The sequence below is a fragment of the Meleagris gallopavo genome, chromosome 9 (assembly GCF_000146605.3).
Source record: "Meleagris gallopavo isolate NT-WF06-2002-E0010 breed Aviagen turkey brand Nicholas breeding stock chromosome 9, Turkey_5.1, whole genome shotgun sequence".
Taxonomy (NCBI): domain Eukaryota; kingdom Metazoa; phylum Chordata; class Aves; order Galliformes; family Phasianidae; genus Meleagris; species Meleagris gallopavo.
Window position 1 is genome coordinate 863,415 of NC_015019.2, and position 15,010 is coordinate 878,424.

The following is a 15,010-nucleotide window of genomic DNA, read 5'->3' on the forward strand; positions in this document are numbered from 1 at the left end:
CCTCCTCTCGGTCCCGTATCCTGGCGGCTGGGCGGTCCCGTTGGGCGCTCCCTGTGGGGTCTATGCGGCGCTATTTCCAGTAGCGACGCCTCGGGCGGGCGGTGCGGCCTGCGCCTGTGCGCGCTGAGGAGCCGGGCCCAGAAGCCCGCTGCCCTCCCTCAGGGGCCCGGAGCGCGGGAACGGCGGGGTGAGGCCTGGGCGGGGTGTGAGGGCGAGCCCTGCGAGGCGGGAGGCTTGGCGGCTCCGTCGTTCAGCTCCGTGCCCGCCCTCCCGCAGGAAGGAAGGAGGACGCCTTCAACGTGCTGGACCTGGCCGAGTACACCAAGAGCCGGCCGTGGTGGAAGAAGGTCTTTGCCCCCAGCTCCGGGTCGAGTGCCGAGAAGTACAACGTGGCCACGCAGCTGGTGATCGGAGGGGTGACGGGATGGTGAGTGGCAGCTCTGTGTGGAGAAGGCAGTCCTCGCTCTTACAGCAGTGTTCTCCTTGAGGGGTGGCTGTGTGCTGGGGGTCTGCGCCAACGCCTCACCTGGGAGCACATGGCCGTGCCTTGCACGCTGGTGCTGTTGGCACGCTGCCTGTTTGGAGTTTGGGTGCTCTGGGTGGAGCTTGTGGCTTTGCTCACAGCGTCTTGCTGCCCCCGTCTTTATGTGACGCAGAGATAACTGTTTAAAAGTGTGTGATGGATCATTTTGTCATAACAAATCCAAGCTACCAGCTTCTCGGGTAACTTCACCAAGTGTTTCTATTAAAAAATGGGCAAGAGCAGCTTGCTGTGTTGTTATGCTGTGTTGATGGGGGAACTGTGGTCAAAGCAAAGGTTGCTTTGAGTGACACAATACGCCCAGCTCTGTACTCAGGGTGCTGCCTGCTGGAGCTCTGGTGGCTATAGCAGTGCTGAAAGTTTAAAACCATGTTTGAGACTAGTGTAACTTTGAACCATTGCATCAGCAGTTTCTCATTTGAGAAATGAAAAGTAAAAGTTGTTCAGGCAACAAAGAAGCTGTAGGCTTGTGATCTGATTTCTGTGCTCTTCTGTGGAGCAGCAGCAGGCGTGCTGCCAGCTCTCCTTTTGAAGATGATCACAGTATCATAGGGGCTGGAAGGGAGCTCTGGAGATCATTGAGTCCAAGCCCCCTGCAAAGCAGGACCCTACTGCAGGCTGCACAAGTAGTCATCCAGCTGGGTCTTGAATATCTCCAGCGGAGAATCCACAACCTCCCTGAGCAGCCTGTTCCAGAGCTTCGTCACCTCTACTGTGAAGAAATTCTTTCACAAATGTTGCTACTCAAAAAAACAGAGTACCCTGCCAAAATCACGAGTTGATTTTGGTTAAATCACGTGTTTGCAGTTAGCTTTTGGGAGGGCACTGGTGTTGAAGAGAGGAGAATCAGAACTGTGAAAGCCTGGAATGCCATAGTGAGGAGTAGAAAGTTGTAAAGCATCTCACTTGACTGGGCACAAATTCTTTCCCTTTTTCTCTGCTTGCACGTGGCTTGCTTGTGCTGTTAGTCAGGCTGTCTCTGAGCATTGAGCAATTAGCACCAAAGGCAGAACTGTCTGTGGGATGTGTGCTGAGGGATGTGAGTGGTGTCCTGTTCTCACTGGATCCTGGTTGGTTTGCAGGTGTACTGGATTCATCTTCCAGAAGGTTGGAAAGCTGGCAGCAACAGCGGTGGGAGGCGGCTTTTTCCTGCTTCAGGTGGGTACGAAGGGTGGGCCAGGCCTCCTGAAAAGTGCTGGTGGTAAGGATGGGTTGTGTCTGATGGCTGCTTGTTGGGACATGTGGGGTGTTCCCTGCTCTGCACAGCTCTGGATGCTGTGCAATGTTCCTTGGCACACACAGCAGCCCATCCCCACAGGTACTGTAACCACAGCATGTTAGAACTGGAGCTGTGCTCAGATGCTGCTTATGAAGTTAATTAGAACGTGTACTTGTGTCTCTGATGTGCTACCTGAGGAGTCGGGCTAAAACAGATGAGGGTCTTTGTAATGTGCTGAGGAGGAGGAGAGAATCTCTCTGTCCTTCTGGTTTCTAAGAACTCTGGAACTGAGGGGAATCTCTTGGATATCCTGAAATGCAGCCTAGACCTCCCTCAGGAGGCTCACTCAGCAGTCTTTGGTTGTTTGCTCCTGAGGTGCTCTATCTCACTCTTCCTGTTCTGCTGAAAGCCCACAGCTTGCTCTGAGCCTGGAGAGCTTCACCCTTGAATCATCCTGACCAGATAAAATACTTAGGGAGGAACTGGCTATTAATAGCAGAGTCCACCCACAGCAGCAGGAGAGCTGCAGAGCGTCCCAGCAGCGGATGTGGCAGTTGTGAGGGGGAGGGGGTGCCAGCTTTGTGTTAGAGGAGGGGCTGAAACAGGGTAAGCTGTAGTGTGCCCTTCTTCTAGAGGATTACTGAGGGAGGCAGATGTTGCAGGACAATTAATATACCAAAGAGGTGGTGCGTTGCCTGCTGTTTAAGCTTGTGTGCTCATCCTCTCTTGATCTGCTGCTCCAGGGTGTGAGAAGGGGGTGGGTAAGTGGGCAGGGGGGTTCTGTTCCTGACAGTACTTCACTTCAGTCTTTCATTCCGCCCCTCGAAATTCTAGATTGCAAACCATACAGGATACATCAAAGTTGACTGGAAGCTCGTGGAACGTGATGTAAACAAAGCCAAGCAGCAGCTGAAGTTTCACAGCAGCAGTAACAAAATGTCTCCAGAAGTGAAAAGCAAAGTGGATGAGGTGAGACAGCTCTTCCAAGGTGTGTGCAGGTATCCTGCTGGTGGGACAGCAAAAAATGGGATGGACTCCTGGATTTTTCTGTCATGCACATGCAAAGGGGGAGTGCTTGTGTAAAAACGAAGCTAGTGAGATGGCAAACAGTATTTGAGGCATCTCGGCATGATGCCAGCTCACCGTGTGTTGTGCAAATTCCTTGGGATTAAAGGAAAATGTGTTGGGATTGCAGGGGTGGGGAGGAAGGCTCAAGAAGCTTCCGTGCTGGATTTGGAGGGGTGGGAAGGGAAAAAAGCAGATCTAGCAGGGGAGTGGCCTGGTTGCACTGGGCTCTGCAGTACCATGGAGCAGCACGTGCGTCTATCAGCAGCCCCTTCTGCCATTGTCACAGTGTGCTGCCTGTGGCAGAGCCTCATGTGTCTGATATGGGGGGGGGTTTATGTGGGCTCTGGCTGTGTGACAGCTGTTGGAGAGTCTGGGCAGTGCTGGGGCTGTGTCACAGCTCAGGAGCTGTGCGTACAGTGGGGAGCTTGGGGGGGACTTTGGGGCTGAGCATTACTCACTCCAAGCATTACCCACCTCAGAGAACAGCCTGAGGTGCCTTACCGTGGGGAGGGTGGGTGAGAGACTGCTGCTGTTGGGGTACACTTCTGGCTCTTCTCTCCTATGCTTAGGTGATCGTATTTCTGAAGAAGAATGTTATCCTGACTGGAGGGTTTGCTGGAGGATTTCTGCTTGGAATGGCTTCCTAGGAACTACAGTCGACTCATCATGCTCAGCCTCCCTGTCCTCTTCTTCCTCTTCCTCTAATGTAGAAGTCAGTGGTAGTTTCCAGCAGGTTCAGCCCCTGCAGCCCCTACACTCACAGGTTCCAGCCCTTATTTCTTACAACTCTGCTTTTGATTTCCAACTTTTACCTGTCTGGACTGTTTGGGTGCTGTATTGGCCTGAAAGCTTTTGACTTCAGTGTATCATAGTGATTCCTTTCCCCACTGAATATGCCTAGCCCCAGGTTGCTGGATGAGTTGCAGCCTCATAAACATGTAATGGCAGAGAAATCTCTATAACATGCTTCTTCTCCAGTGCCTGGGACCTACGTTTGTCTGCCAGTATATGTGTACACCAGCTGTCAGCTCCTCACTGCTATTTATCTTGCACTTTCTCTGCCCTGGTCGCTGGAAAGCCTGAGCTTCCATCTGTGCAGAGCTGGTGTGTGAAGTGCAGATGTGCTTGGCTGTCCTCTGGTGTGGCTGCAGAGGTGCTGAGGGACAGTGTGGGCTGTGCCCAAGGCAGGTGGGTAAGAAGCACATTCATACTTTGTGTGTGGCAGGGGTTCTCTCCCTTTCCCTGCCTCTGCACTGCACATAGGTGGCTGTTTGGCTTTCCCTCTGCTGTTATTTATAGCTCTTACTGGAAGTGCAGCTCTGGTGCTGCTGATGGAAACTGAGCACGGTGCGTGTCACTCGGGGCCCCCTCCCTGTTGTGTTCTGAAGGTCTCCCAGCTTCCTGTTCCATACAGCACCTTGCTCAGTCACTAGCTGCCAGCTTCTGAGGTGTGCTGAGGTGCTCTCTTCCTGTGGTGGGCTGGTCCCAGGGTGCTCCCCTGCCTGTGGCAGGCTGGCTGGCACAAGCAGTGCGTATTTCTGCTGTGCCACTTACTGTAAGCCACCTTGGGGCTCAGAGCAGTGTTTCTAGGTCTGCCGTGACCTCCGGCTGCTTTGATGTTGATGCTCTTAAAGCTGTAACTGCTTGGGATGGGATTGCAGGTAGGAATTGCATCCCTGTTCAGGGTACGTTGCACTGATCCAGGTTCCTTTATGCCAGCTCCATTGGAATGGAAGGGGGAGGATGAGAAATCTGGTTAGAACTGCTTTGAGCACCATCTCTGACCTTTCTGCTTACAAGAAGCAGGGTGCTTATGCTTAAACGATAAAAACTGGGGGAAAACCAGGGTATGCCTCCTTTGTAGGAGTAGGCAGTTTCCATGCTCTTTGCCTTGGTTATGTTCCTTTTTTCTTTGAATTTACTGTTTCCCTCCCCACCCCCCCCAAAAAGCTGCTTGCCTAATCCCCTTGTATATTTCTGACAGCAGTAGCCTGGTGCAGGGCTCAGCTGCTCTTGGGACAGTTGTGTGCAGAGCAGAACTCTAACCCACAAGAAAAATGGAATCTCTGTATCTTAGAGGTGTTCTGCAATGGCCATGCTGGATTGGCAACAGCACTTGGCAGAGTGTGGGGACTTGAATGACCTCGGGGTGATGTCCTTCAGCAGGTACAGATAGGTGTTCTTCCCCAGAATGTTTATGTGGGTCAGCACACCCTTCACAGGGAACAAGCTGGAGAACAGTGATGTGTGTGAGTGACCAGGACGTGCTCCAGCCCATCTCTTGTGCTGTGTGATGCCATTCTGAACATACGTGGCTGGTTCTGGTGTGGGTAAAAGGGGGACTCGTCCCCAGAGAGCTGCTGAGAGGGCTGGAAGTGTGGGTTCAGCCTCCAGAGGTTTTGGGATGAGCACTGACAGCCGTTAGCTTTGTTTCGCCTCTGATTGAAGTGTGATTGTGGCAACACTTTGATCTAGTTGGTGTTTTTCTCACACTGCAGGCAGTCAAGAAGCAGAAATTGGTATCTCTGCTTCTGGGGTGAAGGGAGGAGCAGCTGGGCTTGCATCCTTTTAATGATGACTTTTAGGAAAGCCATCAGGGGCTGCAGGAGTGAAGTGATGCAGCAAATAGATCCTCAATAAATTCATGCTTGGGAGTGGAGTGACAAAAAAAAAAAAAAGCAGGTGTTTGTAGGAAACCTGCATAGCTGAATGTGTGTGAATTAATACATTTGTATCGCAGGGCATCTCTTGCTCCTGGAGGGGAAGTGTTGCTTCCCCTCTGCCTGGTGTGTTGAGTAACCCAACTGGCATGCACTGTTCTTTACAAACCTTTCTCCAGGGACAAAATGAAGGTAAATCATTAACAGGCCTTAGGGCTGCCCTCCAGCCTCTGGTCAGGCACTGTCTGCCCATGGTGGGAGGTACTGCATTCTGTTCCATGGGGTCCTCATCTGCTGCTGCAGAGAGGAATGGCCCAGAGAGGGAGCCAGGACATCTCAGTAACTGCTGCAAGGGGAAGAGAGCGGTTGAGGCAAATTCTGTTGGGTGTGAAGGTGGGCAGGGAGCAGCTGGGAGCTGGCAAATCTTTCTGCTGTGCCAGTGTGAGACTCGTGGCTGGTGGTGGTGGATGCTGTGTGCCCACACTGCGAGTTCTGGTGCCCCATCAACCTGTGGGGATGCATTTCTGTTATTGCAGGTGCCAAGATGAGGTCTTCCCCCCACCCCTCCAACACACACGTCCCTTTTGTTCTTGTGTCAGCCACTTCTGGCATCCGTGCCAGCACGGGAGGGTTTAAAACACACTAGGCTTTTTAAAGTCTTTTTATATATTATATGTAAATGCTTGTTGAAGTGATATTTTATTAAACGGTTTTGCTTTAATTTCTGTGTGAGATCTGCTGACTCCTCGGGAACCTGCATGTCTTCATCTCACCCTCACAGCTGACCAAGTTTGTTCCACCTGAGCGGAACTGGGCACGGAGACAAAGGTTTCCTTTAAGGAGGTGCAGCAGGAGCCTGAACAACTCTGTTTGGTGTGCAGTAGCGATTTTCTTCCCACTGCTCCTACTCGGATAGGGCAGGAGGGAAAAATGAGCCACTTGTGAAATGTTTGAGCTGCTTCTCGTTGTTGTCATCCTTTTCCTCCACTTTCCAAGCCTACCACCTGCCCCATCACCCCCACTTTGTCATTGTCATTTTTTTGTGGGGTGGGAGGGCAGGGCTATCCCTGAATTAATCTGAGCCCGAGTCCCAGTTATAAAAATACCGAGCAGCTTCTATTTCAACCTGATGATATCACATGTAGCCAAGCAGCCCAGCTTACAGCTGTGTTGTGCTCTCAGTAAACAACCACACTCAGACTGCAGTTTGTTCCAGTCATTTATTTCGTGTTATGGTATTTCAGAGCAGCAGGTACAGATGGTTTGCCGTTCTAGGCTTCAATACACTCAACTATTGTGCCTAGACTACAGTGGTCTGTTTATAGAAGCTGTATTTTGTAGTTAATTATCACAGCACAAAAGTCCTTTACGGCTAGATCTAATGACAGAGTTAGGAGCCTAGTGGGTTCGAAGTCTGGTATTTCGGTGCCTGGGCCCTGCAATGGACTTGGCACCCACTGAGGTGCCTGGACTCCTGCTACAGTGGACGGAGAGACAGAGGCAGCTCTGAAGGGTGATGCAGGAACCTGACTACCGAGCTCTTCCTACAGGTCACAGGAAATTCTGCTGCACAGGTGAGAGTTACTGAAGAGCCACCTCTCCCTGGGGTCCAGACACAGACGGATTGGGTTGTGTGTGAGTCTGAAGTGCTGTACTGACAGAGAGTGCCTACAACTGTGTGTTCAGAAGTGGCACCTAAATCGGTTCTTGGATCTAGCCCAGGGCTTTGTGATAGGCCTCTGGGTTCCAGCACACCCAGATATGCTGGATTGGTAACATATTGCTTAAAGGTCTTCAATTATACAGAAATTTATAAATTTTATATCAACAGTCAGGATTTCCAAACGAATATTGCTTTTTCTTTTTTTCTTTTTTTAAAAAAAGATCCTATTCCTGTAGCAATCCCTGAAATAATGTTCCTGTAACATCTTTATTGTCATGCAAATAGCAGCGTGTAGGCAATTCAAATAGAAAGTCATCTAAACTGTCCAGGGGGAAAGTGAGGCACTTAGGCAGAGTGACGCGTGGTCACCGTGAGCTATGCAAGACCTGGGAACAAACCCCAGACCCGATTCCCATTCTTGAGCTTGAACCCCTGGACAGGTGAATGTTGCCTAGAACTGCTGCCCGACGGCAGCAATACCTTTGCTGTGTCAAAATGGACTTTGTTTTCATGTGTCACACTTAAACTCACTCTTAAGAGCACATTTCCTGTACCTCCCCCTCCAGACGCCACAGTAACTTGGTTCCAGCCCTCCATTTTGAGAGCAAGGATAGGTTAGAGTAAGGTAAGCATTCTAAACACGTCAGATTGATTTTTCACAGACACGGATGCAATGCGAGGACAATGTAGATGATGTTTTGGTACAGAAAATAAAGTCTGTCAACCAGGCCATCTCTTGGTACTGCGTTATGCTTTTTGGTGCGCGGGGTGGTGTGTTCTAGGAGCCCTCTGGCTTTCCAGAAAGTCTAGAGAAGGCTCAAAAACACACACCTGGGCTCCGCAGGTGAGTCCATGCTCTGGCACCTGCTGGAGCTGCTTTGTATTACTGAGGTGGTGGGGGAATTCCTTCTGAAGTAGCTTTACGCTTTTCTCTCTCTTCTTTCTCAAAACCTGAACAACAGATGGATCTGCCCTTGGGGTACCGGGCACAGCACTTCCTCATCTCTCGAAGCACAGCTTCACACTTAGACTCCACGTAGTTGTTCGCTGGAAAATAAGAAGGAGACACCAAGTCTACACAGGAGAGCTGGTTTTGTTCCCTGGGGGGACGTGTCTGACCCTGGGCTGCTGGGTGGTGCCCTGCTTTGAAAAGCACGCCCTGCTCACCGACACTCCACCACTTCCCCTGCTCTACAATCTCCCTTTGCTGTCAGCTGGGTAGGAAGCTGTCAGCCCTGCTGCTATGGACAGGAGCACATTCAGTTCCCCAGTTTTGCATCTATTGCATCAGGAGGAATGAAGTTTCCCTGTCTGTGCTGCCCCTTTGCTCCCTACTTTTTTAACCCGAGTGCTTTTCAGCTGGATCAGCCCAGCTGCCTCATCACTGCAAGGTGTACGGCAGAAAAATTAAGAGCTTGCAAAGAGGAGTTGGTATAAAAGGGGACAAGTGCACCTGCCATCCCCGGAGGGCTGGGAGAGGAAGGGGCGGGCCGTGTGGCTGCAGCCCTCCCACCATCAGCCTGCTGTGGGCAGGATGCGGCTCTGCACAGCAGTGCTCACAGGAAGCCAAAGCAGCAACGGGAGCCCTTCTGCACTGAGCTCCCACCTCCAGCTCGGGGAGGCCTTCAGCCACGTCTCAGTGCTGCCTTCACCTCTCCTTTCCTTCCCAGGAGCATGCTCTCAGACACTGTGAGATGGGATGAGCTGCCAGCCATGTCCTGGGGATGACACTGCCCACCTCATCCTGACTGATATGTGACAGCGGGGGCTCAGCCCCACCAGGGCTTCTGCCCAGCCCTCAGAAAGCAGGGCCAAAGGAGCTGGTGCCTTGGGAAGAACACCTTCAGCTCCACCTGCTGCCCAAAGCCCCAGCTGCTCTGGGGGTTCCGGAGGAAGCTGGCAGCGCAGAAGGCACAGACTTGGGAAGGAGAGCTGACACCTCCCTGCCATCGTGTTCCTACCACACACGCTCCAAGGGTTCTCCTAACCATCCCCGTGCAGCTCTGTTTCCACAGCTATGCCCTGCTACCCATTGGGGATCACTCCAGAAAGGCAATCATACGATGGATGGCAAAACACAGATCAAGTTTATGGTTTACAGTGGGCATTCAGTCTCACAGAGGAAGCAGGCAACATCTTTTGAAACAGTGATCCTCTGCAAAATGGCTTTGAGAAGCTGCACCTCCCTGCTCCTGTCCTCATCCTCCACACCATCTGTGTGCACTGGTCACTTCAGGCTCTGCTTTACTTCCTCTACTGCATTAATTCTTGCAGGAAGAATTGCTCTGCTGTCAACTCAGCTGCTTCATCTGTGCGACTGGGGCAATATCACAGCACAACCAACAGCTCACTGAAATGTTGGCCACAGGAGTGGTGGGGCAGTGAGGTGTGCACGCAGCAGAGGAAAAGCCTCTTTGGTAGCACTGAGCCATTCAGATCACATCTGTACACAAACCTATGAGAGTACATCACTTGGAATAACCTCTGTGAAAGTCACAAAAACAGCACTGTCATAACGGGACCAGAAGAGGGCCAAACACCAAAAGCAAAGCATGTTTACAAGTGCTGGGGATGCAAGGCGAGGATTATTGGAGCCCTTCCTTTGAGCTGAACACAGCTTCCGAATAAACAATCCCAGAAAACACGGATATCCACTGACTGAATGCTGCTGCTCCCTGCTTCTCCCCCATGTTCCTCCTCCCATGCCATTCCCCAGCCATCAGGGGCTGTTACCACACCAGCTGTAACCACAACAGGAGCAAAATGGAGCCATCCCTCTGCTCCATTTTGGCTAACATGCCCAGCTGCTGCTAGCACTGCTGTTACCCTCGGCCCTGGGCTCACAGCCAGTCACCCTCCAGCAAAGCTCCTCACACACAGAGCTCTGCTGGGTGACTCAGAAAACACTCTTCCCAATGTGGCTGAGCTGCGTGCACACACAGAAATGTTCCAATGTCTTATAAATCCCATTTTTAGCAACTACATTTTTTAGAAGTATATTTTTCTCTGCAAGTAACCAACCTGCCTTCCCCAGCTCAGGCACCTGAAGCACGTTATCACCTAACCTCCATTTTCCCAACGACTAATTTTGCTCAATTCACACAAAACAGCTGTGAAGGCCTCCGAGAGGCCCTCGGTCCACCTGCTGCCCCCAAGCCAGGCACACACCTGGCTGCTCCTGCAGGCATCTCTGTGCCCGGAGCTCCAAGCTCTGTGTGTCCTCGCTCCACCCACCCACAGCCTCACCTCCCACTCCAACACAGCTCTCACAGCGTCTGGCTCTCCCCGCCTACAGCTCAGTCCTGAGACTACACACAGCCTCCCGCTACGGCACAGAGAATGCTCAGCTTGGAAAAGCTGTGAGAAACGCTGCGTTGTGTTCTCGTGGTGTCTCGCTCCTTACAATCAAGCACAAAGGAATTCTTTTAAAACCAGTCGCTGCAATTTTGTTGGCTTTGTGGTCAGGTCACGCTCATGTGCTTGCTCGCTTCCTCCTCAAGTGAAAGGAGAACGGGGAGATGTGAAAAGAACAAGGTTCCACCAAAACTCAAGACACCAAAAAGACAAAATGATGCTCGGTACCTTGCAAGCATTTCTGTATTTCACAGGCTTGTTTCTGGCAGGGATCCTTCTGGGACATGTTCAGAGAACTAAAACGACAGGAAAATGTTACTGTAGAAATAACGTTTGGGGAAAGCAGGGGGCAAAACAGCGCCTTTGAGCAAAGAGCTCCTGGCTTCCCTCCCTATTGCAGGTGGTCAGGATGCACCTGCTGCCAACAGACGGGATTCCCCACACTCCCAATGAACACACAAAATGCTCACAGCACTCCTTTCCTGGGGAGCAACCTGCCAGCTGCCTCCCAACGCACCCTTGGGCCTGGCTGGAGGCCGTCAACGCACAGGGAAGTTCTAGGAGCTACGCCTGAAGGCCTTTCCCTTTTCCCCTGGTCGAAGTGTGTTCTTTTCCACTTGGAAGCACAAAGATTCCAACAACGACTCACATGAACACGGCTCTTTTTTAACAGTTCTATGCCTTTAAACCTTTTGCTAAAAGATGAGCCCTCTCTGCGAGCTCTGTGCATCCCGGAGTTTGGCACAGCCATGCAACTGCATCTGGAGGAGGAACTTGGGAAAAACAGCAGAACATCATCGTTATGTTCGTCCCAGAAAAACAACAAGGGGGGATTTTTTGTTGCAAGAGAAATCCTCCTGGGATTCCCCCAAAAGAAACAGCTCTGCCATTATCAGATTCCCAGAAAGCGGACATCGGGCCATCAGTTTGACTTTCTGCAGCTGCAGCACCCACCCGTCACCGGGATCTCATGAGAAACCAACAGACAAACAAAAAGTGGGGGGAGCAGCAGTGGGGTGGGAGAGCTCGGAATGAAAGCACTGCTGTGGCTGTACACAGCACAGGACTTCAGTCCCTGCAGTGCCACAGCTCAGCCCTGCCTCGAGTCGGGGCTGCTGTCAGCCTCCTGCCCATCCCCTGCCCTACAGTACTTCTATTGCCTATTTCCAGCATCCTGGCCAAGCTCCACATCATAGGGCAATTACATTCTGCCTACCTAGAACTCCCCCTGATGTTTCAGTTGGGCACGATACTCCTCTTCACTGCCTGTCCTAAACTCATGTGATGTTGCTGTGTGTTGTTTAACTGCTTCCACCTCAGGGGTGGCCGCATTTCAGTGGAGAGAGAATCATTTATTGTACAAAACATACAAGGACATCTTCCTAGAGCCACTGCTCCTGAAAGACAAAAATTCATATTAAAGAATGACGGGGAATAAACAGAGCACAGTACAAAGCAGGGGTAATGTCTCCACATACCAGATTAATCACCAGGCACGAGTTTAAGCAGCAGTTCTTCAACACCACCGAGCTGTAAGCGACAAGGAAAAGTTCAATACGGCTGCAGTTACTGGGCTGAGAGCTACTGGACTTCAATACAATAACAGTCCTCTGCCGTCCCTCAAGGATCTCAAATGACTTCACAAACAGGAATGACTATGGTCTATTGTCGCCACCATCCTTACCATGAGATGGTGCTCTATCTCCCAAACGCGAGAGTTACTATCCCTGTACTGCTCACCCTGGGACAGCTGCCACATGTGAGGCAGCCGGGATGGGGGGAGCTGGCTGGGTCGCAGCGCCTCACCCAGGGGAACCTGAACTCTTTGGATCCGAGCCCTCAGCATACCTTCCTCCTGGTGGAAAGCAACAAAGAGAGGAGGCAGTTACTGGCAACGCAGGAGAGGCACCTGCGACAGCAAAGCTACAATCCCGGCGAAGCCCAAAGGACACTTGCCTCTTCCGCAGCCACGAGCCACGTTCTGCGGTGCTCATCGCAGTACACACCTACGCGTCGCACCCACAGCCGCACGGGGGGAGCGCCGGCCTGCCCTCCTTCAGCCATCCCCTGTCACTCCTCTGCGCTCCGTCAGGCGTGTGGCATCAGCTCCTTCGTTCCCAGGACATCCGTGGGGAGAGCTCTGGGAGCTGAAAGGCACCTCGGGGGGCGGCCGGCCTACGGTGGGAGATGCTACGCGCCGAAACGTCCCTAGAAGTGGCTCTGGGAGGTTGAGGTGGTGGCCGGGTGGAAGGAGGTCTCTGGGCGGGTTGTGCTGTGGGAGGCGTGTGCTGAGCGGCGTTTGTAAGGCATTCTGGGGCAAAAGGTGCTGTAGGTGCACGGTTAAACCCTGTGAATATTGGCTTTGCTTATTCCGCTAACAGTCCTATTAACAGTCTTCGTGCAAAATGATGGGGGGGAAGAAAAATAAAGATGTGACCGAGGCAGGAGTTCTGTGGTTAACGACGGTCTAAATCCCAAAAGCAAAACTTGTGACAGCAGGTGCAATTAGCTTAAAGAGAACGGAGATCAATCTGGAGACAAAGCATGAGACTCCATATGCTGGAGACTCAGACTGGGAACTCGCGGAGCTGTCATTGTGCAGGTCCTTCCTCTCATCCCTTATGGGCACGGCAGCGTGGTCCACACTCACACCATCTTCTCATGAGCAGCTCTCGTCACTTCGTGTGGTTCAGACTTAAGGTGCTTACCAAGAGCCAACGACATCAGCAGGAGGAACGGAATTTGGGACATGGAGGTGGCTCTTCCCAAAAGGGTTTTGGTTTATCAGCAAGTTTGTCTGTACACTGCTTAGATCAAGCTGAGCCATTAGCAAGCGGAGGTCTGGGAAAATGATTCTCTCTTTGAACCCTAGAAGAGGTAATCAAAATGGTACGGACAGTCTTCATTCTTTATCTAGGTTTAAAGTAGAACAGAATTAAGCTGCAATACATGTAACATCTTCCTGCTATGAAGCAGATGCAATATTCCTATCCCAGCGAAACACAGTGATCTTCCAAAAGCGTGTGAAGTTACAAGGCATGTTTCAGACAGAGGCAAGAACATCTGGGTACAAAATAAAGCAGGGAAGGTCAGGGAGAGAAAAATATTGTTATACAGACAGAACAGGAAACACACTTCCACGTTGCCTTCTATACCGTACACTTGTGGTTCTCTACCTTTTGGAACCAAAGGGCCACTCAGCCTTTCTGAAAACAAAACACCAACCACAGGTCAGCCCCAACAGCACTGTCACAGCAATTTAGGACTGGAACGCTCTTTTAATATTTCTTTTTTCTCCTGTTCTGTTTGTTCCCTTGCTTGATGTGTGGGAATGTGGAGGTGTGACACAAAGAGCACCACTGCCGTCCTGCAATGCCTTACAGCCATTCCAAGCAGTGCCCCAGCAGTCGGGCTTCTGGCATCGGCAGGAATGCAACAGCAGCCAAACCAACCTCACAAGACCTTCAGGAACGAGCTATGAGAGTTACAGTGATGTTTCTGTAAGCCCGAGTCATTCTGCTTTACCCTATTTTGTTCACAAATTCAAGCCTATGTGTGCTTTGCCCGGCAGTGAAAGGCAGCAATCACTGCTGCTCATTTTCAGTCAGCAGAATGTAATTACCCAGGTTGGAATTTGGCCAGGACACTCTCCTACTCTGTGGTAAAATGCCAAAAGCTCCATCATGCCCCCAAAACAACTTTGCTTTCATAGCCTGTTTGAAGCTGGAATTTCTACAGAAAGAGGAGACGCCGTCAGCTCAGCACTGATTCAGCAGTGGAAGAGTAACATCAGTAAGCAAACACCACCATGTCCTACAGCAGGTAACCTCTCCTATCCCAACACGGGCCTGCTTCAGGCTTGCTGAGCTGCAGTCAAGAGGACTACAGCACAACGTGTATGGCTGAGCCCCCTGTGCACACACGTGGTGGTGTGATGGGTACACAGAGTGAGGTCTCACACTGAGGACCCGGAGCAGAACAGGCAGCAATTTGTGGTCTTCTTTTCAGCCTTCGCCCCTTTAATCAGACCCAAACTTCCCCCAGACTCCACAGCTGTAGGCTCAGGATGGAAGGCTGAGGGTTGTGCTGCCAGACAAGCTGCAGGTCAGGCAAAACTGCTCTTGGTTTGGAGCAGGACGGGGATATCAGTGATCCAAACACAGCGAGGAAAGGGGAGCTGCGGCCAGACACAGGCTGAGACAGCCACAGTGCAACTCCAGGAAGGGAAAAACGTCTCCAATTCCTACTTTCTCACCGATTTTATCAGCAAGCAACAAGAGCCCTTAGGAAGGCGGGGCTGAAAAAAAAAGTCAGCTCGCTGAGCCCTCAAACAAGCGCTACAAACCGATCCTTCCAGCGCCCCGTTTGTAACCCGCACCTACGAACAGCCCCCGGGCGGCACCCAGACTGCAGCGTCACGCTCCGACGGCACCGCCGCTCCTCTCGGCACCACGCAGCAACCCGGGCGGTGCCGGGCCGTGCGGCTCGGGGCTCCGGAGCCCGCC

General features: G+C 51.7%; 3 protein-coding genes across 5 annotated transcripts in view; 1 reads left to right on the plus strand and 2 right to left on the minus strand.

Moving 5' to 3' along the window:
* The window catches only part of FUNDC2 (FUN14 domain containing 2), a 7,439-nt gene extending 1,230 nt beyond the window's left edge, over positions 1–6,209 (plus strand). The window contains exons 2-5 of the mRNA XM_010715132.2: positions 211–427; positions 1,624–1,699; positions 2,595–2,729; positions 3,398–6,209. Coding sequence (XP_010713434.1) covers positions 211–427; positions 1,624–1,699; positions 2,595–2,729; positions 3,398–3,475 — 506 coding nt within the window. The 3' untranslated portion in view covers positions 3,476–6,209. The remainder of the gene's footprint in view (positions 1–210; positions 428–1,623; positions 1,700–2,594; positions 2,730–3,397) is intronic.
* A 480-nt stretch (positions 6,210–6,689) lies between these two features.
* CMC4 (C-X9-C motif containing 4) lies at positions 6,690–14,966 on the minus strand. 2 transcript variants are annotated; one of them, XM_010715009.3, is made up of 3 exons: positions 14,884–14,966; positions 10,734–10,801; positions 6,690–8,198 (listed from the first exon to the last, which is right to left on the minus strand). In XM_010715009.3, exons 2-3 carry the CDS (start codon positions 10,789–10,791, stop codon positions 8,035–8,037), a joined length of 222 nt encoding a protein of 73 aa, XP_010713311.1. In that variant the 5' UTR covers positions 10,792–10,801; positions 14,884–14,966; the 3' UTR covers positions 6,690–8,034. The 2 variants fall into 2 exon arrangements, with proteins under 2 accessions (XP_010713311.1, XP_010713309.1); XM_010715007.3 differs by lacking the exon at positions 14,884–14,966 and adding an exon at positions 11,722–11,859.
* Positions 11,760–14,969, minus strand: MTCP1 (mature T cell proliferation 1). 2 transcript variants are annotated; one of them, XM_019618072.2, is made up of 5 exons: positions 14,884–14,969; positions 12,462–13,568; positions 12,190–12,360; positions 11,984–12,035; positions 11,760–11,902 (listed from the first exon to the last, which is right to left on the minus strand). In XM_019618072.2, the coding sequence occupies exons 2-4, from the start codon at positions 12,567–12,569 to the stop codon at positions 11,988–11,990; spliced, it is 327 nt and encodes a 108-aa protein (XP_019473617.1). In that variant the 5' UTR covers positions 12,570–13,568; positions 14,884–14,969; the 3' UTR covers positions 11,760–11,902; positions 11,984–11,987. The 2 variants fall into 2 exon arrangements, with proteins under 2 accessions (XP_019473617.1, XP_003205678.1); XM_003205630.3 differs by lacking the exon at positions 14,884–14,969 and having other exon boundaries at positions 12,462–14,877.
* Between the last annotated feature and the right edge of the window lie 41 nt (positions 14,970–15,010).